This window comes from Pipistrellus hanaki, assembly GCF_964339955.1.
Source record: "Pipistrellus hanaki genome assembly, chromosome: 16".
Classification (NCBI taxonomy): domain Eukaryota; kingdom Metazoa; phylum Chordata; class Mammalia; order Chiroptera; family Vespertilionidae; genus Pipistrellus; species Pipistrellus hanaki.
In genome coordinates this window covers 35,406,392-35,431,167 of record NC_140518.1, presented here as the reverse complement: position 1 = coordinate 35,431,167, position 24,776 = coordinate 35,406,392, and the positions used below count along the sequence as shown (strand labels likewise).

Below are 24,776 nucleotides of genomic sequence, written 5' to 3'. Positions count from 1 at the left end.
CACTCAACTCCTTGGTTTGCCAGAGCCGCGGTGCCCTTCTCTCACAGATCAGCAGGTGTCTCCACTGAGGCCTCCTTCCCCTCAGCACGTCTCCCTGTCCCTCTTAGGTCAGGGGACTGGACTGACCACATCAAGGGAGCCTTAGGCTTCCTTAGTGACATCAGGGCAGCTGTGGGGTCCCCCCTTCTCTCCCCACTTCACGCAGAGCCCCTCCCTGTCTCTCTGTTCCGTATCGTAGGGAGTCAGAGAGCTTTGGGACAAAAGAAGTTTGAGAAGCCCAGGGAGGGTCATCTCCAAGGTGGCTCCAGACTCTTGCATCCTCAGAATCAAGGCTTAACCTTCTACATGTGTGTCTCAGAGAAATGAGGATGCGTTCCAGGCTGTGGGCACTGCGTGAGCAAAGGCACCGAGGTGGGCCTGGCTGCAGTGGGCCTGCCTGGCACTGGGGGAGGGGAGGGTGGGTGCAACCGGGCAAACGGTGGTGGCTTCTCTTCCCATAGAGCACGACAACTGAACAACAGGCCCCCGGGCCAGCCCGGGGCATGTGACAAGGACAGTGACATCCACCAGAGGCCATCTCACCTTCGCTCCATCTGGGAAACCACCCCTTCTCCTTCCTCTCCCCTCCCTCCCCCTCCTTCTCTTCTCTGTCCATTTACCCCCAGTAGTTGGCAAAGTCATTAGTCAACAGAGCCAACTATCGACTAGTACAACGATTGACATTTCTTTGGAGAGCCAAATTTTTTAAACTTAAACTTCTTCTAATGCCACTTCTTCAACATAGACTCGCCCAGGCCGTGGTATTTTGTGGAAGAGCCACACTCAAGGGGCCAAAGGGCCACATGTGGCTCAGGAGATGCAGTTTTCCAACCACTGACCTACCCCAACTCTGTGACCCAGCCTCTCCCTGCCCCCAGTTTGAGGCCCTGACACAGTGGACTATGACCCAAAGGCACCTCAGCCCCGGGCTGTGCCACACCCACCGTCCAGTGCGGGCAGCACCGTCCTCCGCATGGCCAGGACCAGGCCGAGGGGTGAGCCGAAGAGGAAGAAGTCAGACACATCGAAGTCCAGGCGGCCCAGGCTGACCGCCCGGGGCTCGGCCTCATCCTTCAGCATGCTCGAGTGGATGCTGGGGAGGGAGCGGGGGAGACAGAGGCAGCGGGTTAGGGAAGGGCCGTGGAAGTGAAGCATTCGCTCAGCAGGGCGGCTTCAAGTCTGGGTACGGGCAGCCCAGCCCTCCACCTCTGGGGCAGGGCCCAGAACCAGAGTCTACTCGCTGGATGCTGTCCACACGAGCTGGCAACCTCTCAGCGTTGGCCACCGAGGCCTGGCTAACATTTGGCTAAGGCAGAGGTCATCAGCCCACGGTTTCCGTCCAGGGCCAGATGGTAAATATTTTAGACTTTGAGGGCCATATGGTCTCCATCACATCTACTTAACTCCGCCGTGTGGCATGCAAGCAGCCGCTGATGACACCTCAACAAATCCGCGAGGTCAATGAACCTGGACCCACGGCATCTGGCCGAGAACCTGAGACCACTGAGCGTCCCGCAGACCACAGACCTGCCCCTCGTGCCGGTTCTGGGATGGTCACACTGAATCCCTGCCCCCGCTACCGGAGAAGCCCAGCTGGCCACTATGCAGACCAGCTGGGCGGTGTCAGCCCTGCCAGATTAGGGCTCTCGTTTGTAACTCATGTTCCAGGCAACCCACAGACACAGATGCACACAGCTCGGTCCTCCCTTCCAACCAGCCTGCCGATGAAGCAGAGCTTCAAGAGATAACGGCAAGACACAGAGTTCCAATCACTCGCATCTCAGGCACCCATTACCCCCAAAGAGTGCGAGCTGATGTTCAGCCACAGGCCCAGAGCAGGCTGCCCAGGGAGGGCAGGAACACGGGGGCTCTCCCTGACCTTCAGCTGGCAGCCTTGAGTCGAAGATAACCCCATGGGATTACATGATGAACCAATCAATCCATAGAACACAGATCCGTCGGACATACTCCCGTTGGGAGAGAGAGGGGATTTTAGGAACCTCCGTTGGAACAGCGTGTGAGCGAGGGTCCTGCCTGCCACACGCCTCTGCCTCTGGCGGTGTGAGCATCTCCCCGTGGGGACGATGACTGGTGTTTAACCACACGTATTTCACGTTCAGCGTGGTCCCTAACCACACGCCAACTACTTAATTGCTAACAAAACTGCCATCTGTCCCTGCACCAGAGGGAAAAGCGAGCTGCGTCGGACCAGCTTCGGAAAGCCTCCAGCTTCTTCTTGTCACTCCCCAAACGTGGGGTTTTCTTAAAGGATGAGCCAGAAATGTGGAGATTTTACCTCGCAGCCCGGACGTGAAACATAACTGCTTTTCTTGTAAAGAATCGTCGGGCAGAGGGGCTTTAAATAGCCAGAGATTTAGCTACGCAGAGCCTCTGACCTAACAATCCCTCCTTCAGGAATCCACGCAAACGAAACAGCCCTAATATGCACATGAGTGTTGATGCACAAAGGTCGTCACCAGGGCGCTATTTATAATTTTGAAGAATTGGAAAAAGCCAAAGCGTCCAATGACTGGGATTAAGTAAGTGTGTCCGTTTACTCAATAAAATGTTGTTAAGACTATCTACCAAGCATTTTTATTATTTTTAAAAATATGTTTTTATTGATTTCAGAGAGAAAGGGAAAGGGAAAGGGAAAAGGAAAGGGAAAGGGAAAGGGAGAGAGAGACAAAGAGAGAGAGAGAGAGAAAGAGAGAGAGAAGAATGAGAGAGAGAGAGAGAGAGAGAGAGAGAGAGAAAGAGAGAGAGAGAGAGAGAGAGAGAGAGAGAGAGAGAGAGAAAGAGAGAGAGAAAGAAATCAATGATGAGAGAGACTCACTGATCGGCTGCCCGCTGCACACTCCCCAATGGGAATTGAGCCCACAATCTGGGCATGTGCATGTGCTCTTGACCGGAATTGAACCCAGGACCCTTCAGTTCGCAAGCTGACGCTCTATCCACTGAGCCAAACCAGCTAGGGCTCTACCAAGTACTTTTAATTATATGAGGGAAAGATCACACTATAAGGTAGATGTGTGTGTTTTTTAAAGTAAAACCAATTGCAAGGCATGTGAAATATATAAATACTGAAAGAAAATAACCCCAACATTAGCCCTGGCTCCCTCTGGGTGCTGAGATGATCTGCTTCCCAAATGCTGAGCTGGCCTCCTGCTACTTGTCACTGGGGTAAGAAAGGAGGAGGGAGCGACGGAGGAGAGAACTGAGGAGTGAGGGAAGAGGCGTTCCTTCCGAGGTGGGACTATGCTCAATACCCACGTGTCCCTGAGTAATGTGCAGACAGTTCAGTTAGCTGGTGTCGATGACCATGACCCTTCTAGAAGGTTCGAGGGCGGGCGGTTCCATGGAGGCCCTGGGGCCGACGAGGAAAGTGTGCTGTGTCCTGGAGGCTGGGGGACCCGTGCCGAGCCCAGCTCTCGTCCCTGGCTGTGTGGTCCCAGGAACCTTCCTGACTGACTTCGCCTGCACTGCCTCGTCTGAGAAACAGTCAGAACACACGCCTGGAGTTGCTCACAAAACACACAATATACCTGTTCTTTCACCAGATTCTTAAAGCCGCCACGAAAGCAGGCTGGGCAGCATGTGCCATGTTGCAGAAGATGACCCTGAGGCTCAGGGATGGCTATCCCCTCCCTCTGAAAGTTGGGGTGCAGCAGAGACAGAGTCCAGGGCCCACGGTCTCAGCCCAGGGCCCATGGGGAGCAGCCTTGAGCTCAGGCTTGTCTCTGGGGGCCCCAGGAAAGACCTGGGACGTGTGACTGGTCCTAAGCCACCCCGAGGATGCTAAGCCAAGGTGCTCTCTGCTCTGGATGCTTTGCAGGAAGGAAGATGGGACACGGGGAATGGTTACCTTGATAGGAAGGCATGATGCTGGGTGATGGCCTCGCAGTCATAGGTGGAGGAATCGCTCTGTTTCCGTGGCAACGGCCTCTTGGGCTCCTCATCCTCCAACACGCTGGAGATGTCAATGCTGCTTTTGCTGAGCCGCTTGCTGCTGGCCAGACTGCACTCCTCCTCCACCCCGGGGGTGTCCTGTGGGACCGAGGAGAGGGCAGGAGGGCCCTGTGGTCACGGTGGGACTCTGGGGCCCTACCTCCTCCCCAGGCACAAGGAACCCCTTTCTCCTAGACGTGAGAGGCAGTGCGTCTTCCAAAAGAAGCTAGAAAGCCACCACACGGTAGCGGTGGGAGTCTAGTCACAGGGCTGTCCTCTGCCCCCAGAGGGATTGGCGAGTTAGAGGGACTCGGGGCAGCTACCTGGGGACCCGACCCCAAATTAGCCCCCCTGGACCTCAGTTTCCTCCCTTGTGATAGTAATCTCTTGCTACTCCTGTAAGATTGCGACACAATATATACTTCGTGACCTGGATTTCACGGGTTCACAGTACTGCCCTCCGAGAGGCCCCCCGCTCCCCAGGACAGACTCTCCACCGCTCCTACCCTCGGGCCCGCACCTGGGTGCTGCTGACGCTCCCCTTCCGGCTGCTGCTGCCAGGGCTGTCGCCCGAGGGCCCCGCGCTGTAGCAGATGGCGTCAAAGGCCAGGAGGCCCCCCACACAGTCCCCGATGAGACACACCTGCAGAAGGCACAGCTGGGACTGCAGGCCTGGCCACCGCTGCCCCCTCACCCCAATGCATCCAGCGCTCCTGGATAACAAGGAGCCTGTCCCAGGAGGCCTGAGAGGGCTGCATTAGGGAAGGGGTGCACATTCTGGGGCCAGGGTCAGCTGAGGACAGGATCAGGCTAGGGTGAGGAGTCAGACTGGGGTCAGGGTCAACCTGAGGACAGGGTCAGGCCAGGGTGCGGGGTCAGACAGGACCAGGCTGGGGACCAGGGGTCAGACTGAGGCCAGGGTCAGCCTGAGGCCAGGGATCAGGCATGGGCCAGGGCTCAGCATGGGCTCACAATCAGAACTCAGATGTTGGCCTCACTCTTCCTATCTGTAAAATGGGACCAAACCCAAAGATTTTTAAAAGCCTTCTTAGATCTCAGACACCATGGCTCCTGAGCAGCCTGGTCTAGATCCTTTGGGCAGATGCAAGCCTCATTCTGGGTGGGGCCAAGGCAGGGAGGTGGGGGCAGCCGTCCTACCTGCCCACTGAAGCCGATGCCATCCGGGGACTTGAGGAACTCTGCGTAGACCTGGTTGGCTTGCTCAATGACGGTGGCAACCGCATCCTGGTACTGTGGGGAGGAGATGGCCAACAGGGGCAGCACGGCCAGAGGGACGTGGTCCTGGCTGTTGCTGAGACAGCCCTCATCGTGGCTGCAGGGATTCAGGCTGCGGACAGGGGGCCAAGGTAAGCTCAGCCGGGGTCAGGCAGGGGGCGGGTTAGAGGCTTCGGACTGGGCAGGAGAGAGCACGTGCTGACCAGGAACGGGGCCCTCCCCTCCAGGCTCCCCTGTGCCCACCCCGTGCCAGTCCGTGATGTGGGCCCTGGAGTCTCCTGCGACAGCATCCCTCTCTCCTGCCCTGTTCTGCAGGGCACCAAAGAACCCCCATCACGAAAGACGCCACTGGTGTGGATGTGGGTGGGGCCTATCATCCTGGCAGACTTCCCAGTGCAGGTGGGGTCTGACTAGGTCTCCCGGAAGGCTTTCGGGAAACTCGAAAGGAAGAGAGAGGGTCGCCAGGCATGCTGCAGCTTGGGGTGGGCACTGAGCTGTGTGCTCGATAGTGTGCCCATGGTCCAGCTGCCCACCCCTGCACCAACCTCCCACACACACACCTGTCCTGCCTCTGTCCCCTGGGGCAATGGACCCAGCTGGCCAACAGGGACCACACGGGGAGGAATTGCCCAACGGCTGCCCAGCCCCTGCCCTTCCCCCATGGCCTAAGCTCAGGCTGCCTGAGCTTGAAACCAGGGACAGGCGACAGGGCTCAGGGACCCTGGGCAGGTGACAGAGACCTCAGGGCACGCCAGTCCAGCCCAACAACCATGCCTCATCTCCAAAGAACACAAATGAGAGGAAACAGGCCTCGATGGCAGCGGAGAGATTTTAATTAGCCGAGAAAGAGCTCTCTCCCAGCAGTGATTAGGGCTGATGGATGGGCTGGCAAGGCGCTGCCTGCGGGGGACAGACACTCCCTCCCGCTGTCCCCTCCAGTGGCCAGGCCATCCATCTTACTGGCCATCAGGCCTGCGCTGGGTCACCCAGCTCTGGGGGTCAGATGTCCTGGGGGTGCGGGGCTTGGGGAAATCCTGAGACTGATTGTGAATGAGCCCAATTAACTCCGGCTGCTGGAGTGTGAAGGGAACGGAGCCACGCCAGCCCGGCTCCCCGGTCCTGCCGCAGAGCGGACGCGGCCGATTCGTCTGCGGAAGAAGCAGAGTCCAGGGCCCTCCCTCGGGGTGAGGCCTGCCGCCCTGTGGCTTCACAAACATCACACGGGGATGGGAGCCCTTCGCCGGGCTGGGGAACAACAGACCCCATCGCCTTCCTTCCTTGTCACTCTGATTGAGATGGGCCCTGCCCTGACCTGGAGCACAGATCAATCCATCAGACGGGTCTCTGCTCCCCTGTCCCCCTCCCCATCCCTCTCATCCCCTCCCCTGCAGACGCCAACTCCCCTTTCTCTCAGAGACCAGAGGAGGGAGGCCTGCACGCCCTGCACAGGTGCTCCCCACCCGCAGGACGCTGGGCACCCTCCTCCCCTCCCAGCACTGCGGAGCCCTGCCTGGGCCACAGCTGAGGGAGGGGCTGGGACGCCCTGCCCGCCCTGCCCGAGCCCCACATGGCGAAGGGCTCCTCTCTGTGAGGCCCTGGGTGCTGGCAGAGTTGACATGAAAGGGAGCGAGGGCAGGAGAGAGGTGCCCGGCCTCCCCTTCACCCCTAACTGGTCCAAGCTCTCGGCTGCCAGCCCGTTTGCCTCGTGCTCTATCACAGCGTTTTTCAACCGCTGTTCCGCGGCACACTAGTGTGCCGCAAGATGTTGCCTGGTGTGCCATAGGTGCAGACAAGACAAGAATTTTATAATTTTTCACTATTTTGTTTACTTAATATTTCATAATAAAGTAATTATAAAATACTTTCTTTGTGTTTATTTGATTCCTATTCAAGAGAATTACTTTATATATAGTCAATATAGGCACAGAGTTAAATTTTTTAACATTTTCTAATGGTGGTGTGCCTCGTGATTTTTTTCATGAAACAAGTGTGCCTTTGCCCAAAAAAGGTTGAAAAACACTGCTCTATCAGACCCGTGCCCTGCAGGCGCCGCCTCTGTGCCCGTGTTAGCTGTGTTCCTACAGGGCAGGGGCCTGGGAGCAGAGCTTTCCGGTCCTGGGGCGGTGAGCAGGACCTCTCACGGGTCCCCAGGTCCTGGGGGGCCCCTGTTAATCCCCCTGTTAATCCCCCAGGTTTGGATGAGGAGCCCAGGCCTGGTAAGCTTGCTGCCTGATCCCCGCCCTCCGGGCTCTCTGACGGCAGTCAGACACACTGCCCTCCCCAGCCCCTGTGCACCAATGGGAGCGCGCCCTCTCCCTGTGAGGACAGGGTGTGAGTCACAGCACACCCCACGTGTGCTTCCCAAGTGCCCCCCGCCTAGGCTGGCACACAGGCGCCTCGGAAAATCTGGGGGGTTATTCCCCAGAGTATCCCCACGGTACAGACGAGGAAACAAGCAGGGAAAAGCTAACTGCCTTCCCCCAGGTCACACAGCTGGAGCTCACATCTGGGCTGACCGAAGAGCCCGCGCCCTTAACCATGCTATGCTACTCCCACAGCACACCCCAAAGCCAGCTCCCCCGGGCGCCGCCCTGCCCTCTTCCTGAGGGTCCCTGTGCCCTGTGCCACCTCCGTTAGAGCACACACACACCCCCACTGGGCTCTAATGACGGGGCCTGGGAGCGAGGCTGCCTGGGGCTGACTCCCGGCTCCGTTCACTGGGTGGCCCTGAGGGCAGTGGCCTTGCTTAACCTCTCAGTGCCTCAGCTCCCTTGCCTGGGCCCAGGAGACCACGGCCTGTGAGCACAGGAAGAGGATCTGAGCTACCAGCGCCGCCTGGTTCCGGCAAAGGAGGATGCGGTGTACAGGGCTCATTGCCGGGGACTCTACTGACCCCCTCCCACGTGATGCTCGTGGTCAGCGAGGACCTGGCATCCCAGAGAGGCCTGGGCAGGTATGCCCCTGCCCACCAGAGCCCACATGGCAGGGGGCAGTCCCCTCACTTAATCCCCTCCCTCCCTCCCTCCCACCACCACCACCAGCGCCAGCCAGTCCCAACAAGCAGAAAGGGACTCACTTGGAGACCAGCGAGATGGCCTCGGAGCAGATGGCAGGACAGGGGACAAACTTGATGAGGATGTGGCCCAGGGCCGCGGGGAAGTGGGCGCGGGTGACCTTCTCCAGCACGGAGCTGAACGTGTGGATGTCGGCCGCCTTGCAGGAGGGGTCCCCCGAGCCCGTGTCCAGGACGTTCCCCCCGTGCAGCACCAGCAGCAGGACCTGCGTCTTGCAGGAGCGCTGGGAGAAGACTTCCTGGAAGGGACATCGGTGGGGACAGAGAGACAGGCAGCAGGAGGACAAGGTAACACAGTGAAACACACACACACACACACACACACACACACACACACACACGGGGGGGGGGGCGGGAGGGCTGCAGCCAGAGAAGTAAACACTGTGCCCAGCCTGCCTCAGCTCCAGGTCAGAGACCTCCCCAGCCCCCATATGATGAGGGGCACAGGCTGCCGGGAGGGCCGGAGGGAGCCCAGGAGGCCCTGCTGGTTCACATGAGAGCCAGAAGCCCGGGCAGGAGGGGATGCTGCCCAGGGTCACACAGCAAGCCCGGTAAGCCAGGTGGACACCGAGCAGCCTGTGCACCAGGCTCTGACTGACGTCCTGAGCACACAGCTGGGCCCAGGCAGCCTCGGGAACCCGCCTACCTCGCTGTCTTCGTGGATCTCAATGCTTCCTTGGGCCGGGAACTTCTGTCTTCTCAAGGACACCCGGTACAGCTCTCCTGCGGGGAACAGAGCAGCGCTCAGCCGGCCGGAGGCTGGGCCCACGGGCCGTGGAGCCATAGCGTGGGAGCTAGGGGGCACCCTGGCCAGCCCTGGCCTCCGAGCCAAACACAACGTGAAACCCTTTCTCCTCCGATAGAGTGGAGGCCCAGCAGGACGAGGCCGCGTCATGGTGCTGTCCCAGGGGCCAGCAGGGCCACCCTAGGAAGGAACCACAGTGCCCTGCCGTCTTTCCTTCACTGACAGCAGCAGCGTCAGGGTCGTCCGATGGCCTCCACTGCCTGTATTAGACGGAAATGTGGGCCGAGCATCCTTCTGAAAACAACCACAGCCCGGCCGGCGAGGCTCAGGGGTTGAGCGATGACCTATGAACCAGGAGGTCATGGTTCAATTCCCAGTCGGGGCACATGCCCAGGTTGTGAGCTCCATTCCCAGTGTGGGGCGTGCAAGAGGCAGCTGATCAATGATTCTCTCTCATCATTGATACTTCTCTCTCTCTATCCCTTCCTCTCTGAAATCAATTTTAAAAACCTATACACACACACACACACACACACACACACACATATATACATTATATATATATATATATATTTTTTTTTTTTTTTTAAACAGACCACAGTTGCTGAATTTTAAAAAACTGAATATGTTTGAAGCTTTCAGAGGCCTTGAATTATGGGAACCCCATGCAGGGAAGACGGCTCCTCAGAGAGACAAGGCCAGCATTGGGGGCCACACTCATGGCCACTCTTCCCCTCGAGCTGTGAGGGGAGCCAGCGCTGCCAGAAATGTTCTCCTTGCTCCCCCCAGTTGCCTGGCTCAACGCCCCCACCTTCAGGAAGTGCTTCTTGGCATCCAACCCTCCCTGATCTCTCTTTCCTCCAACACAGACACTACACTCATGGGCCAAATCTGGCCCATTGCCTGTGTTTATAAATAAAGTTTTATTGGAACACGGCCATGCCCATTCATCTGCGTATTATCTGTGGCTGCTTATGTGCCACAGACTTTAAAGCCCGAAAAGCCTAAAATATTTACTATCTGGCCCTTTAAAGGAGAGTTTGCTGGCCCCTGATCTAATGCCTGAATATCACTGCTTTGGACTCTCGGGTGCAGAGAGACCTCAGAGACATCCAGCAGCCCCCTCACTGCCTATGAGAGTGAGGAGTCCTTCCTTCCATCCAGCTGACCTCGCTCCCCTTGGACGGATACTTCCTTCTCTGTGTGGCTGAGCCTCGCAGCTCGACTGTGGACCACTTGTTTGCCTTCAATGACAGGGAGCTCATCTCTTAAAGCAGCCGGTTCTAGGCAAGGGTGGCCCTTTCCTTTTTCTCACTTTACCCCCATGCCTGCCGAGAGCCTGCTGCACCCTCCCAGGAAGCACATTTGGGGAGGGTCCTTCCCAGGGGGCTTTGCAGGCAACCCTGCGGCAGGTGGGCCCGTGTGGGTGGGAGCCTGGCCAACACGTGCCTGTGTCATCTCCTCATCCACTCCTAGCCCTGGGGAAGGGTGCATCTGCCAGGAATCCCCAGAGAGAAGCTTTGCTCAGCAGGGAAGTGCATTTTTAAATCATCTGTCCTCCCAGGCACAGCCCTGGTCTAAGGGCAACTGCTTTATGAGTTCGGAGCTGCCGCCCACACAGACAGGAAATCATTTTGTAAGTGATGGAGGGCTTTGGCTTGGAGGAGGAAGAGGAAAAACTTGTTCTGAGGCCTGGCTCTGCCCAGCGCTTCCTAATGCTCCTTCCAGGGGCTCCGACTCTACTGCCCTATTTCTAACATCCTGACCTTGCCCTGGACCTGGCCAGAGGACACCTGGGCCCTGCTCTCGGGACAGCATCAAAATGAACGACAGCAGAAGATGGTTCTGTTTGACCGAGGACGAATGTCCCAGGCACTGTGTGCTGCACAGGGATCATCTCATCAGTCCCCACAAGTAACCTCTGGGTTTTGGTCCTCTTGTGATCGCCCCATTTTGCAGATGAGAAAACTGAGGCTCAAACAACCTAAGTCCCTGGCCACACAACTGAGAAGACTGAGCGAGCTGGCACATGAGCCCAGCGAAGAGTGCCCCACACTCAACAGAGGACAATGCTTGACAAAGTGTTCTCTCATCCATCTGACATCCACGGCTTCCTGGGGAGGTGGACACGGAGCTCCTCATTCTGCAGAAGAAACAGGAGCACAAATCCATACGCGACACCCCGGGGACGGAGGCCCCGTCTGCCATGGGGACCAGTTCACCAGCAGGAGAGGAAGAGGCCAGGAGGGAAGCTGGGCGCGGCTCTGTGTGTGCAGCCCCAGGTGCTGCTGAAGGGCAGGCAGCCCGGGAGAAGCCAGGTGAGTCCGTGAGTGTGGAGCCTGGGAGGGCCCTGATCTGGGGCTGGAAGGACCCGTTGGAAACCACGATCTTTGGAGCCAGAACACCTGCGTTCAAATCTTGGCTCTTAAGAGCTGTGATACCTGCGCCTCGGTTTTCTCATCTGGAATATGGGGATGATAATAGTGGTGACCTCCTACAATGGTGATGAGGATCTGCGAGGTCATGCACAGGAAGGGCTTAGAATGGGAACTGGAACACAGTAAACGCCATGTATGTGATTATTATTGTTATCATAATTACTATTATCATCCAGGGAGCATTGGGGGGCTTAGCTGATAAGATGGAGCCAATCCTGGCTGGTATAGCTCAGTTGGTTGAGCATTGTCTCACGCACTGAGAGATTGCTGGCTCAATTCTAGGTCAGGGCACATGCCCAGGTTTGGGGCTTAATCCCTAGTAGGGGGTGCGTAGGAGGAAGCCAATCCATGTTTCTCTCATCCCCCCTCCCTCTCCCTTCCTCTCCCCCCTCCCTCTCCCTTCCTCTCTCTCTCTCTCTGAAAGCAATAAAAGCATATTAAAAAAAAAAAAAAAAAAAGATGGGCCGGAGGCTGATGGGGACATTGCCGCCTTCACTCCCCTGCCTGTCCCCAGGTCCTCCCTGAGCTTGGCAGGCTCCGGGCCTCGCTGGGCTGGGTGCCTGCTTGCACCGGGGAGCCTGCGTGCCGTATGATTACAGGATAAATACTGTGATTGCCACAAATTGCCACAGTGAGGTTATAAATAAGTAGCAGGGAAGACAGGAGGGTCCTGCCATCTCGAGGGCACTGTGCCCCCCGTGAGGTGGGGGCTGCATCCTGCACCCTCACTGATTACACAGACGGGGGCGCACCCACATCCTTGACAGGCCTGGCTCACTGCTGTGAAGCCCAGCTCCTTTGGGGCCCAAGCGATGCTCTGGGCATCAAATCGGTGGACAAGTGTGGTATCCCGGCGGCAAACGCTGCTGAGGCAGTTCCTGGCTCGGTGGGGATGGGAGGCCGGGTCCCAGCCCACCAGACCTAGGCTCTGGCCCCTACAGAGCCGATTGCCAGGACCAGAAAGGTATGTCCCCGTCTTCCCAGAAGCCCCTGCAGACGAGCAGAGAGGCCGCCCAGGCCCCCTGCCTGTCCCCTCGCCCACAAGGCTCTCTCTGCTTTTCTAAGAACCAGACATCCCACCACAGCCACTGCGGCCAGAGGCTCTGACTCACCCACAGGACATCACTCCTGCCCTGCGCCTGCCCCTGCCTGCCCTGAGCCCTCCATCTGTAAGCCTGGCCTCCCCATTACAGACCACAAAGTCTCACCTGTCCTCAGAGCCCTGCTCAGCTGTCACCGCCTCTGGAGAGCCTGTCAACTCTCCCTCAGCAGAGGTGGCTGCCCAGGACATGGCGAGCGGAGCCAGGCTCGGAGCTGTGAGGTCACCTGTCTGTTTCCCTCTCAGCCCGGGGCCCTGAGACAGGCTGCAGTATCTGCCAGGGCTCAGGGTGGCATTTCTGTGAAAACTCATTACAAGTGAGGATCCAGGGCGCACACGGCCTGGGAGGCAGCTCTGGGCTGTCGAGCCCCAGGAGAAATTTGGTTCAGGGCAACATCGGCCACTGGGAAGACTTCTCTTAAAAGCCCCGAGGGAAAGGGTACTGGGAACCTCTGGGAATTCTAGAACTCCGCATCTAGGGGCTTCCCCGGAGCCTCTGGTGACAAGATCCGCTGATGGTGGCCCACGTCCTGTCCATGTCTATCTGCTTGTTCCTATTCAGGCTGGTCCCTGTGTGCCCAGATATGGGCTGCGGCGGGGAGGAGGAGGCACAGCTGTTTTGTGACAGCATTTTGTGACAGCTTTGAGGAGGGCCAGCTACCACCACGCTTGCTTCCAGCACCCCTGCCAGTCCTGGTGCCGGGATCGGTGGCCCACCCAGCTCACCATGGCTCCCTCTGCCAGCTGAGGAATAGAGGCTGTTTTTGCTTAATCACTACCTTGGAAAGACACAAACAGTGATCATCCCTTCTCACCATGGATGTGCCATGACTGCTCCTGAGACAACAGCCAAGGTCTTCACCCACGCACCCAGCACCCTAAGCACAGTCGCCCGGCTTGGCCCAGTCCCGCTGTCTCCATTCTCCCCTGCCCCCTGCGGCTGGGACCCGGGAGGGGTGGATGCTGGGGTGCCCCCTCGCTGAAACAGACCACTCCATTCGCCCTCCATTCCGCCAGCCCCTGCAGGGCCCCATTTCCATGAGTCACCCCTGGGGTCAGCTGGGCCAGCGTGGGACTGTGGGGCATGTCCTGAGCTGCATGGACAAAGCACCGGAGCCTCTGTGGGCGTGTGGAAGCACCGGCCCTGGCCTGAACCATCTTGTGTTTGAACCCAGTGGCTTTGCTCTCCTGCTTGGTGTGGGTGCCAGAGGTATACACTGAGTGGCCAGATTATTAGGATCTCTGAACGCATAATAATTATCTCAGAACCCATAATAATCTGGCCACTCAGTGTATATCCTATATAATAAAAGGCTAATATGCAAATTGTCCCCTCGACCAGGAGTTTGACCAGCAGGCAGGCGGGCCAACTGCCCATGTCCCCTCTCCCTGGCCAGGCTGGCCGGACCCCACCCATCCACAAATTCATGCACCAGGCCTCACACACACACACACACACACACACACACACACACACACACACTGAGTGGCCAGATTATTATGTGTTCAGAGATCATACTAATCTGGCCACTCAGTGTATATACTGGGAAGACCTGGGGCGCCTGGTGCAGTAGCAAGCAGGTGGCTCAGGGCCGCCAGGTAAGCCACATGGAGAGGGACACACACACTGGAGGAGACCGGCCAGGGAAAGAGTCAGGTGGTGGGAAGTGAATGTCCTAGTCAGTGGGTGACCTTGGACGCCCTCTTCACACCATGGCAGAACGAGGGGTGCCGAGTCAGGCAGTCAGAGATTCTGAGCCCAAGCACAAAGACACGCTGCCCCGCGTGAGTTCAAGCCTCCGGGCCCAGCAGAATTCCCCCCTAGAACCCCGACAACACCGACAGGTGCCATTGGTGAGTGGCTTGGAGGGACTGTGAGAAAGGAAGAGGAGCCAGGGAGCTCAGGTGGTGAAGGTCACCTGGATGTCAAAGGGATTGATTCCAACGAGGGAGCTTGGTGTCGATTCCCGGACAAGTCCTGGTGCAAATGAAGAAACACGCGTGTTTGGGGGCCCTTAGCGAAGGAAGGAGCAAGCTCTGATGGGTTCGCCTGCACCGTTCCTTGCCAACCCCACTTCCTTGCTTGCTGAGGAGGGTCACTGGCCTGGGAACTTACGGGGACACCTAGGGCGTGGGGCATCTGGGGAGGGGGGACGGCAGGAGCAGAATGACAAACTGGAAGGGAGCGCGCAGCTCTCAGGACAGCGTGGAGTGTGGGTCAGTGGATGGGGCCGGCGCCGGAAGCCTGGACGCCAGGCCTCCCGGCTCTGCCTGGTGTGGACAGCACAGCACGAAGCAGAGAAAAGAAGGGACCCTCCTCGGAGAATTCTTAAACCTTTAAAAACAGGGGAATCTTTTATCCCAGGACATTTTTGTTAGGACCCAACCTGCAAAACAGATGACAGTGGGCCAGCTCTGGCGGACGCAGGCTGGGGGGCCCAGAGCCTCACTTTCCTGCTCCACTCGCCCTGCCCCTCAGCAGCCCCTGGGGCTCCACAGAACACAATTAAAAAGCCACCACCTGTTCCCCAGCCAAACTCCAGGCCACCCTCCTCCACAGGCCCCGGCAACCCCCCTCTCCTATCCTTCCCCCCCCCCCCCCCTGCCCCGTGAAAAACAGAAAGGAGGTGGAGGGGTGGGTGGATGGGCTGTTTTCGGAGGAAACACGCCAAAGGTTCATAAATGGTTTTCTCTAAATGACAGGACAACGGGTGATATTTTTTAACGTCCGACTTCTCTCTATTTTCCAGTTTTTCTCCAGTGAGCCCATGTTTTTTTTAGTTTAAAATTATTCCTGAATGTTTCTATTGAATAGACAATACAAGCATGTGTCACATTGATGATAAGAACATTTTAAACAAGCCTCAGCCCCTCCTTTACTAAATGTAAACACTACGAGCAAAATAAAATGTCCTGCCCTCTCCGAGCTGGCAGGCTAATGAGGGAATATAACAAGGAAAAGAAATGCTTGTGCAAGGAACCAATAGACATGAAACACACTGAGTGAATTGTGACCCTGTGTCTGGGTTAACAACAACAACAACAACTGGAGTCCTAGCTGGTGTGGCTAAGTGGATAGAGCATCGGCCTGCAGACTGAAGGGTCCTGGGTTCAATTGCAGTCAAGGGCACATGCTTGGGTTGTGGGCTGGATCCCCAGTAGGAGGTGTGCAGAAGGCAGCCAATTAATGTTGGGCTCTCATGTGGATGCTTCTCTCTTTCTCTCTCCCTCCCTTCCTCCCTCTCTTTTTTCTTCCTCTGTCTCTTAAAAAAAAAAAAAAAAAAAAAAAAAAAAAAAAAAAAACACTTGACATCACTGGTTCCTACTCTATTGATTATTGTCCAAATTTGTGTCAGGGCTGAAAATACCAAGATGAACCAGATAAAGCAGTGGCTTCAAGGATCTAGCAAGTGCCTGGGGTCACAGGAGCAGGGTCAAGTCACATGACAAAGACCTAGATCACAAGATCATGCCTGGCCACATGACCAGAGGCTGCAAACAGCCTAAGCCAGGATGATAGGACCTCCAGAGGTAGCTCTGAGGCTGCATGCACTGGAGACTTTAGTTCACAATGAGGAGGGACATCCCACTGTGCCCTGCACCTCGGGCCACTTTGAGAACATGTCTGCAGACCAGTATCTGGGCAGGAAAAGTGGGCGGGGGGTGCCAGCCTGGAGGGGCACAGGCTCTAGGGGACCTGGTGGCTGCCTGTAAATCCCTGCAGAACCTTGCCTGGGTCCCAGGAGCAGAGGGCAGAGCCAGGATGAAGGGGGCTGTGGTGGTTTCTGGAGAGTTCCAAGCTTCAACCTTACCTAGGAATGTTTAACAGTTCAGGAGTGACCCGTGCCGGCCTGAAGAAGGCAGGGAGTCCTCCTTCACCAGGTTACACAAGCAACTTATGTAAGTGATTGCTTAGCAGGGATGCCAGGGAGGAATTTCCAACCAGGCTTGGGGACCTCAGGGCTGAGGCCCCTCCTCGGACTCCGTAACGCTTTCAGCGTCAGAATCCAATCAGGTCAGCCTGGCGTCACCTGGCTAGTGAGGCCAAAACCCCAGAGGGCCTCTAGCCCCACACAGAGACACCAGCCCAGACTATGGCCTGACCCCTCCCAGGGTTTGAGTCCAGATCCTGCCTCTTGAAAGCCTGCTGGCCACCCCAAGTGAGCATGGGGATAGCTCCAGGGAGCAGCTCCTCCTGGAACCCAGTCCAGATCAGGAATGTCACCATCTCAAACCAGGCCCAGTGAAGCTTCCAGATGCTTAACCACAGGAGAACCCCCTTAGCGTGCTGCAACGTGGCACTAGGAGGACATGGCCCTCCTTTCCTGGTGACTCTCCTGTAATGAACGCAGTCCTCTGAAGATCTGTCCCACGTGTCCAATCATCATCCTGGGTCTCAGGCAATCTTCCCACTCATCCTGAGAAGTCAGAGTGCTCTCCCATTTTACAGAGGAGAACATGGAGGCTCAGGGAGGGTGCAGGAATTATCTCTAAATGCATGTGAAGGGAAGGGATTTGAACCAGGTCACTGGCCAGGACTCCATCCTCCTCCTGCAGCGATGTTGCACAAAGATGACGGATAAGAAAATGGTATTCTCATCCCTCTTTCAAGTGCCTCCACACCACAGCCTGCCCAGCAGAGTGGTCCCTGGAAGGTAGGACCCTGTCAGCCCCTCCCCTCCTGCACACCCCCTGCCCTTCCCCCCTCCCACCCCCATCCTCTGGCTCTGCTCCAGCCCACACACTCCGTCTCACCCCGGCAATCCCCTCTAAGTGAATGTGGGTTCCAGGAAAAGGACTGGGGGTGGCCCTTGAACCTACAAAAAAAAGTGCACTCAACCTTAGAACTGGAAACTAGAGGAACGCTCATTACTCCACAATGTAATGAGCCTCTCAGACCAGCAGCTGCCAACCCCCTGCTACCCAGAGGGTGGCGAAGCAGCCCTCACTCGTTGCTGGTGACAGGGAAACCAGTCGCACCTCTGTGGGGGGCAATGGGCTGGTGTCATTCAAAATGCCCAATGCCCTTGACCCACCAGGTCCAAGTCCACGTGCATCATGACACATGGACAACACTCACCATGGCCAACTATTTATAATATAGATGAAAGACAGAAAGCAGCCCCCTGTGCCCGCCACGTGGGGACTGGCGAAACAGATTATGCTGAACTACGACAAACCGTGGCAAAGCCCCGCCTCTAAATGCGTTGAGATAATAAAATAATCCCAACGCCGTGCGTATTATCTGAGGAAAGCAAGGTGCAGAGCGGAGTGCACTGGATGCTCCCATCTGTGAGGGTGATATGTAAAAATACGGATCGATGAATATTTATGGAGATGTGCCTGCAGGCAGAGGATATTTCTGGAATCGTCTGTGGGAAACTCGTCATAACCTTTGCCTCCAGGAAGAGGGACTGGGTGAGCTGGGGGACAGGAGAAGGAGGCCTACTCGTCACCTTTTGTTCCTTTAGAATTTTTATACCGCGTTTGTTACCTACGCAAACGGCAGATTAAAAACCAGAGTTCTCTCCGCCGCCCATACAGGGTGGCTTTCCCTGGGATGTTAATGTCTGCTTTCTGGCTGCGCTGCCTCTGGGGAGATTTGTGGCTGAGCTCCCTGGGTTTTGTTTCCAAAAGTACCTTTGTTCTCAGAGAGAAAGGGTTTGAGGAAACAGATGCTCTCAGGCTGAAAGTCCCACCCCACCCCAGGCTGGGAGGAGGACAGAGCTCAATGTGGGGTGCCCTCCCAACATGGGGTACCTCACCACTCCAGGGGGGTGGACAACAACTCCAGGGGGCTTGCCCCCCTCGGGCCCAGGAGCTGCAGACCAGGTCGAAGGGACAGCCAGCCTGGGGCGGAAGCACACCCTCACGTCCCCCCTCCCCCCGCCCCCTGCAGGGCGGAGAGACCCCTGGGGCTTTGAGAGGCCCCTGGAATCACAGAGGGGGCTTTTCCCCAGCACACACAGCCGGATGGATATGCAGGGTGAGCATTATAAATTGGTGTCTAGGAAAATGAAGGGAAAGCTTGTTCTTTCCTGTGTAAGTCCGTGGGCTGTGCAGGATGGTCTCCATTTGCCCCCATCCTACCCTCCAGCTCCCAGCCCAGCCAGGGCCTGAGGCAGAGACTCTGGCTTTGGGCTGGGCGTGGCCAAGGGAAGGCACCCAGAGGAGACCTGGGGAGTGGGGCTCCCTCCCTGCCAGGCCACCAGAGGCCAGTCCCTCTGCTGAAATGGGGGTGGGTGGGTCCTCTTTGCTCTATTTCATTCCCAGAGGCTCTCATGGTGCTGGCATACAAAAGCTACTCATTTTCAAACAAATGAATAATTGAACAAATAATGTGCTTCCAGTTTGCACCCCTGTAGGTGTCAGAAGCTGTACACATCCCCAGCAGAGCACAGACACCACAGGGCAGACTCACACGGACTCACAGGTATCTGTGTGTAAATGAATGCACCAATGCATTGACAGACATGCAGTGCACACACACAAATGCATGGGCACACAGGTGCCTACACACTACAGCAGACCATGCCAAGCACAGACATACGCGCACACACGTAAGAAAAGTGCTCCCAAGGCGGATGTCTGCCATCCTGAGCTCATTAAAGCTGGCTAAATATAGCTTGTCTGCAGCTGTGCTCAGCAAGCTGCCCACACAGGCCAGAAAAAGACACCAGTTACCAGGCAGAGGAGTGGGGAGGCCAGCTGTGGGCAAGGGGCTCTGTGTGCCAAGCCCATGTGGGCAGCTAGGGGGGCCCAAGACTGAGGGGATGCAGGAGCATTCAGAGCTCTGGTCTCTGACCCCTAGCTGTGAGCATGAGGTCAGACCACATCCCCACGATGGGGTAGACGATGCTGAACACCCCCATCTTCTCTCTACGTCCCTTTGTGGCAACCATACAGGTTTGTCTGGCAGTGGATCTGGTGAAGGAGCCAAGCTCAGTCGAGGACCAGGAGCTGGAGTCAGGACACAGCCTGGGACAGACCAGGCTCCATCGGTGGCTAGGGCAGCACTGGGTGGGGAGGAAGACCAAGGTCAGTCTGGAACCATTGAGACCCAATCGGGACCAGTATGGGGTCTTGGTCTGAGACAGAGAGAGGTTGGAGTCCCACTGGGCACCCCACTCTAATGAGCTGACTTGTCTGTGGGCAGACCCTCCTGCACCTGGGGCAGCCACTGGCTGCCGCCACTCCCACCTCCGATGCCACACACTGGCCCAGGGAAAGCCATCTGACAACCACGAGGGTGGGTCACATGTGTCAGGTCCTACCAGAGGGCCCCAGAGTAAGTCCTCCTGTCCCGGAATCTCCCCCATCAGGTGGGGGTGAAATAGAAGGAGCCCCTCCAATCCATACTTTCCTGAGCACATCTTGCACCCTAAGGTGTTTGGGGGGAGGGAGGGAGTGAAGCTGGCGCTTGAGGAGGCACCTGCATGACACAGGGGACAAGGGGCACTTCCCCAAAGACCTGGGGTGACCGTGGAAAGGAGAAATTGCAGGAAAATGGGAGCTCAGACCAGACAAGGGACCAAGCTCTGGAGGTGAATAAGTGAGGAGACCGGGTTCGAGCACCTTCCTCAGAAGGTTGTTCATTGACCCTGAATCTTTGTTTTCCCTTTGTGACATGCTTGTAAGGACCACAGCCCTTCCCAGCTCCCAGGTCATCGCGGCGATCAGAGGCCAGCCAGGACAGCGCCCTGCACTCTGTAGAGCTGCTGAGATGGGAAGGGGGAGAGGGAGGCGGCCACATGTACCCCCGGAGAGCCAGGTTCCTCCCTGGAGATGGGCCTGGTGGGCAGAGGAAGGAGTTACTGCTCCACTGAGCCAACAGTCATGCCTCAGCCTCTTCTGAGATGGTGGCAGGAACCAGCAGGGAGGGGAGGCCCAGTTTCTGATCCGGGCAGTGGTGAATGGGGCAGCGAAGGCAGGGACCCACAGTGCTGGGCCCCAAGGAATCGCTCTGGGAACCCAGTCCTTCCTACACTTTGCTGTCAAGGGGGCTGGTGGGTCCCCTCCACAGGGAGGGGTGGGATGCTCAAGCTTCCCGATTGGCCTAGGCGAAAACTGTGCTTAGAGTCTCCACACTCCTTCTAGAAGCCCTTGTGGACAGGAAGGGGAAGAGCTGATGGGAGAGTGAACAGGTGGGTCCAGCAGGGGTGAGGCTTATGCTTGGCTGGCAAGGAGTCGCAGGAGGGTGGCAGGGACCACGTGGACAGATCTGCCTCCTGTGAAGGTCTCCCGGACACTCTGGAGGGAGGACTGGAGTGGGAGAGACTGGAGGCAGGGAGGCTGCACAGGGAGGATGGACCGGCCAAAGAGAGAGACAGTGGTGGCCTCAGCTAGAGGAGGGACGGGGGTCAGAGAGGGGTGGAGGCGCAGAGAGATCTGCTGGAGGTAGCATGGATGCCCGCAGGGTTCCGATCTCACTCTGGAATGTGACAGAGATGGAGAGGTCTAGTGGGGCCCTGTGTTTCTAGCTGGGGTTTGTGAAAAACGGCACCATTTCCTTTGGATGGAGGCTCAGGAATGAGGTTCAAGGAGCAGATGCTTAGTGCCGGGCTGGAAGCACTGTGTCAGCGTCCGCTGTGCCGTTGAGTGGCGTGGACAGGACTGAACGGAAAGCATGCAGACCACAGGAACCAGGAGACAAAGAGGCAGCAACAGAAAACCAGAACAGCTGAGGGACTCCAAGTACAGGGGGCGCCAGAGGCAGGACGGAAGGCAGACCCCAGGCAGGAGCTGAGGCTGCACAGCATGTCAGTGGGAGGGACCCAGGTCTGGGACCACCACCCAGGCTCTCTCTCCTTTGCCCCTATCCAGCCCCACGCACAATGGCTCCCGGACTTCTCATGTCTGGTTCCAAATAAGAAGCACAGCAGCTGCGTGCTGAAGGCTGGGGCCGCCTGGTAGCCACAAAGGAGGGATGGTTCTAGGACACTCCCCCGGCCAAGACCACGGCCGATGGCCCAGGGCAGGCCTCTTTCCCTGCACTCACACTTCCTGTGGCAGGTACCGGAGGGCTTCCTGGGACTCAGACTCATGAGGAAACAGCCAGTAACGGCTGAGACAGCCACAGGACCAGAAGAATGTCAAAGAGACAGCTCTGTGAGGTGATGAGCTCCATCCCCACACCTGTGCCAGGCAAGCCAGTTGCCAGGGCTCATCCAAAAGCCAATACAATACCAGGTGAGAACCATAAAGTGCTTCTGTCGCTGTCACAATTAGCTGGCTGATATTCATAATAGAACGAACGCCACGGGGAAGCCAGACATGATCAGCAGGGTCATCTGGGCAGCTTCACCAGGAAGCTGCAACATCACGTTCCCCAGGGAACCACCACCATTCCCTTCCCTGCGGACCCCTGGGGGCAGGGGTCAGAGGGGAAATGGGCACATGGGCCATGAGGTCAGGGTGAAGTAGGGAAGGTGCTTGCCTATCAGTCTAACCTGGGAAGAAAGATCATTGGCTAGGAGGGGGGACCCCAATGCATGCCCCTGAGGATTTGGAAATACCTAATCCCCAGACAAAGGAATTCTCTCTCTCTCTCTCCTCTCATTCTCTCTTGCTTCTCTCCCACTTCCTTGCACTCTCTTGCTCTGTGACCTGCACTCACCCGCGCACTAGCCCATCACATGGCCCTAGCAACCACATGGCCCATAGCCCTGTGGGCCCCACGCCCAACGCACTGCAGCTGGGAGCACAGGCTAAGCTAGCCAGATGCTAGATCGGACTGTGCTTTAGTGTGGAGCGGGAACTCTGGGCAGTGGCTTTAATCCTTGCCCTGCTGAAGACACGGCTGGACTCTGTCCAAGGCAGGACCGAGGGAGGCGGGACCCTGGAGGGGAACCCCTTTCATCCTACATCATCGGTAAAACTTCCCGCGATATCTCATCCTCCCGCGGGAGCCTCAGGAAATGGAAGAGCTCCGCTTCTACCAGTTACAGGAGGGGACACAGAAGGCACCCCGCCAATAACGCCCTCTGTGAGAGGTGCAGATCTTGGCACCCACATATACTATCTCCACCCCATCAGCAAATCTAGGAAGTAGTCACTGTGGTCATCTTCCCACAACTGAGCAAACGGAGGCTCAGAGATGTTAGATAACTTGTCCAAAGAGGCACAGAGAGCAAATAAAGGAACTGGGCCTCAGTCCCAAGGTCAATCCCATTAAAGCTCAGATGTGACGGTTTAAGGCCATCTGATTGAACCCAGCCCCAGATCTTCCGGTTCCTGGCCCAGGGCAATTGGCGGCACTTCCCACCTTGCTTTAAGTGAGGTTTTGAAAACCCAGTGGAAATTACGATAATATACATGGATGTGACAGTACATGGCAAATCACACTGTAAACATCAGGCATTTGCTGTAATTCTGTTTTTATTAAGGGTCTCGGACTTTTATTTTGCCAATTTTGGGGATTCAAAATGAACAAATCACCGTCGATTACCTCCATCATTTTGTAAAAGAGGAATTATTTGAATGCACAGATTTGTAAGCAGGATGCAATTGTGGAATAAAACACAGTCCTCCCAATTGAGTGGAGAAACAAGTTAACAGTGTTGCTATTTTTTCACTGTCAAAACAGGTTTGTCCCGGGAATCACTGACTGCTGCGAGCATTTCAGCTCCGGAATTCTTCCATCACCTACTGTTATTCTCCACTAAATAGGAATATCCCAGCCCCAGCTGGTTTGGCTCAGTGGATAGAGCATCAGCCTGCAGACTGAAGGGTTTGGCTTTGATTCCCGTCAAGGGCACATGCCCGGATTTCATGCCTGGTCCCAGGCCTGGTCCCCAGTAGGGGGCATGCAGGAGGCAGCCGATCAATGAGTCTCTTTCATCATTGATGTTTCTATCTCTCTGCCTTCCTCTCTGAAATCAATAAAAGTATGTTTTAAAAAATAATATCCTTAAGCAGCATAATTCTGACCACAATCTATACTTGCAGTGAAAAAGTAAACTTATACACACATGTTTCTTAGCCAGTTCTAGAAGACACAAACATCTGGTCGATTCGATTGGCGTTGTGGTTTGGCTGTGTTTCCAGTCCTAGAGGCCCAGAAGGAATGATCTGGGCCCTTTTCCTCTCTCAGGTTCCCAACACCTCCATATTAATCATGTTCTTTTCATTTTATATTGTTTTGACATCTTGGAGGTGCCAATTCCTGGACACAGTAAACTGGCCTTTGCCTGTCATATGCAAACCAATCAATCCACTTGCTTTAACTCTCACACCACTCCCATAATTCCCTGCCCTAAATGACCCAGGGCCAGGTAGCTGACAAGAGATTATAGCCCAGGAGGCCGAGCCTCAGACACTTTTGGAACAAGCCAGCCCTATGCGGTTTCCTCTGCCCTGCCTTCCTTCCCTCAGAAAACACAAGAGGTTCCACACAGGCTTTCCCCTCCTTCTGCCCCCCGACCAACCCTCTGTCTGCTTCCCCTGTGGCCCTGCGTGGCGTGGTGTGGCGTGGCATGGCCCCTCCACTTGTGAACTGTAAATAATAAGGTTTTTCATGGCATTGATCTCTCTGATTGGTCACTCAATCGCCTCTATAAGTTAAAATTCCGGGGTACATTTTAACGCCGCTCCCCTCACCTAGCTGAGTGCAGCCCCTTACATTTCGTGAGGACACAGGAAAGGGAAAGTGACCCCTCCCTGCACTGCCCTCCCCTCCCCACCCCCCAAGTGCCCTGTGGCCTGCGTCTAGGGGGTGCCCCTGACAGACGCTATGCCTCCCAGTGTCTCGCATCGCCACTGCATGGTAGACCTCAGAAAGCTCCTCAGGAGCCAAAACCGGTTTGGCTCAGTGGATAGAGCGTCAGCCTGCAGACGGAAAGGTCCCAGGTTCGATTCTGGTCAAGGGCATGTGCCTTGGTTGCAGGCACATCCCCAGTAGGGGGTGTATAAGAAGCAGCTGATCGATGATTCTCTCTCATGTTTCTAACTCTCTATCCCTCTCTCTTCCTCTCTGTAAAAAATCAATAAAATATATTTTAAAAGAAAGAAAGAAAGAAAGCAAGCAAGCTAGCTCCTCAGGAGGCCTGCACACCTCCTCTAGCTGCAGCAGGCCCTGGGCAGCTGGCATGGCAGCTACCTGGCCTGCACTGGGACGGAGGAGGTTGGAACGAGGCCTCACAGAAGGCTTGCACCTGCGGAAGGAGTGGGCAGAGCGGACTGAGGTCCCCTCCCCCCCGA

At 56.4% G+C, this 24,776-nt stretch overlaps 1 protein-coding gene across 2 annotated transcripts in view; it reads right to left on the bottom strand.

Moving 5' to 3' along the window:
• Nucleotides 1–24,776, bottom strand: part of PITPNM3 (PITPNM family member 3) — a 91,869-nt gene that overhangs the window by 21,627 nt on the left and 45,466 nt on the right. For both annotated transcript variants that reach the window (XM_084862889.1, XM_084862890.1), the window contains exons 5-10: nucleotides 8,943–9,019; nucleotides 8,300–8,535; nucleotides 5,146–5,335; nucleotides 4,508–4,630; nucleotides 3,905–4,086; nucleotides 984–1,132 (exon numbers count right to left, since the gene is read on the bottom strand). In XM_084862889.1, coding sequence (XP_084719015.1) covers nucleotides 984–1,132; nucleotides 3,905–4,086; nucleotides 4,508–4,630; nucleotides 5,146–5,335; nucleotides 8,300–8,535; nucleotides 8,943–9,019 — 957 coding nt within the window. The remainder of the gene's footprint in view (nucleotides 1–983; nucleotides 1,133–3,904; nucleotides 4,087–4,507; nucleotides 4,631–5,145; nucleotides 5,336–8,299; nucleotides 8,536–8,942; nucleotides 9,020–24,776) is intronic.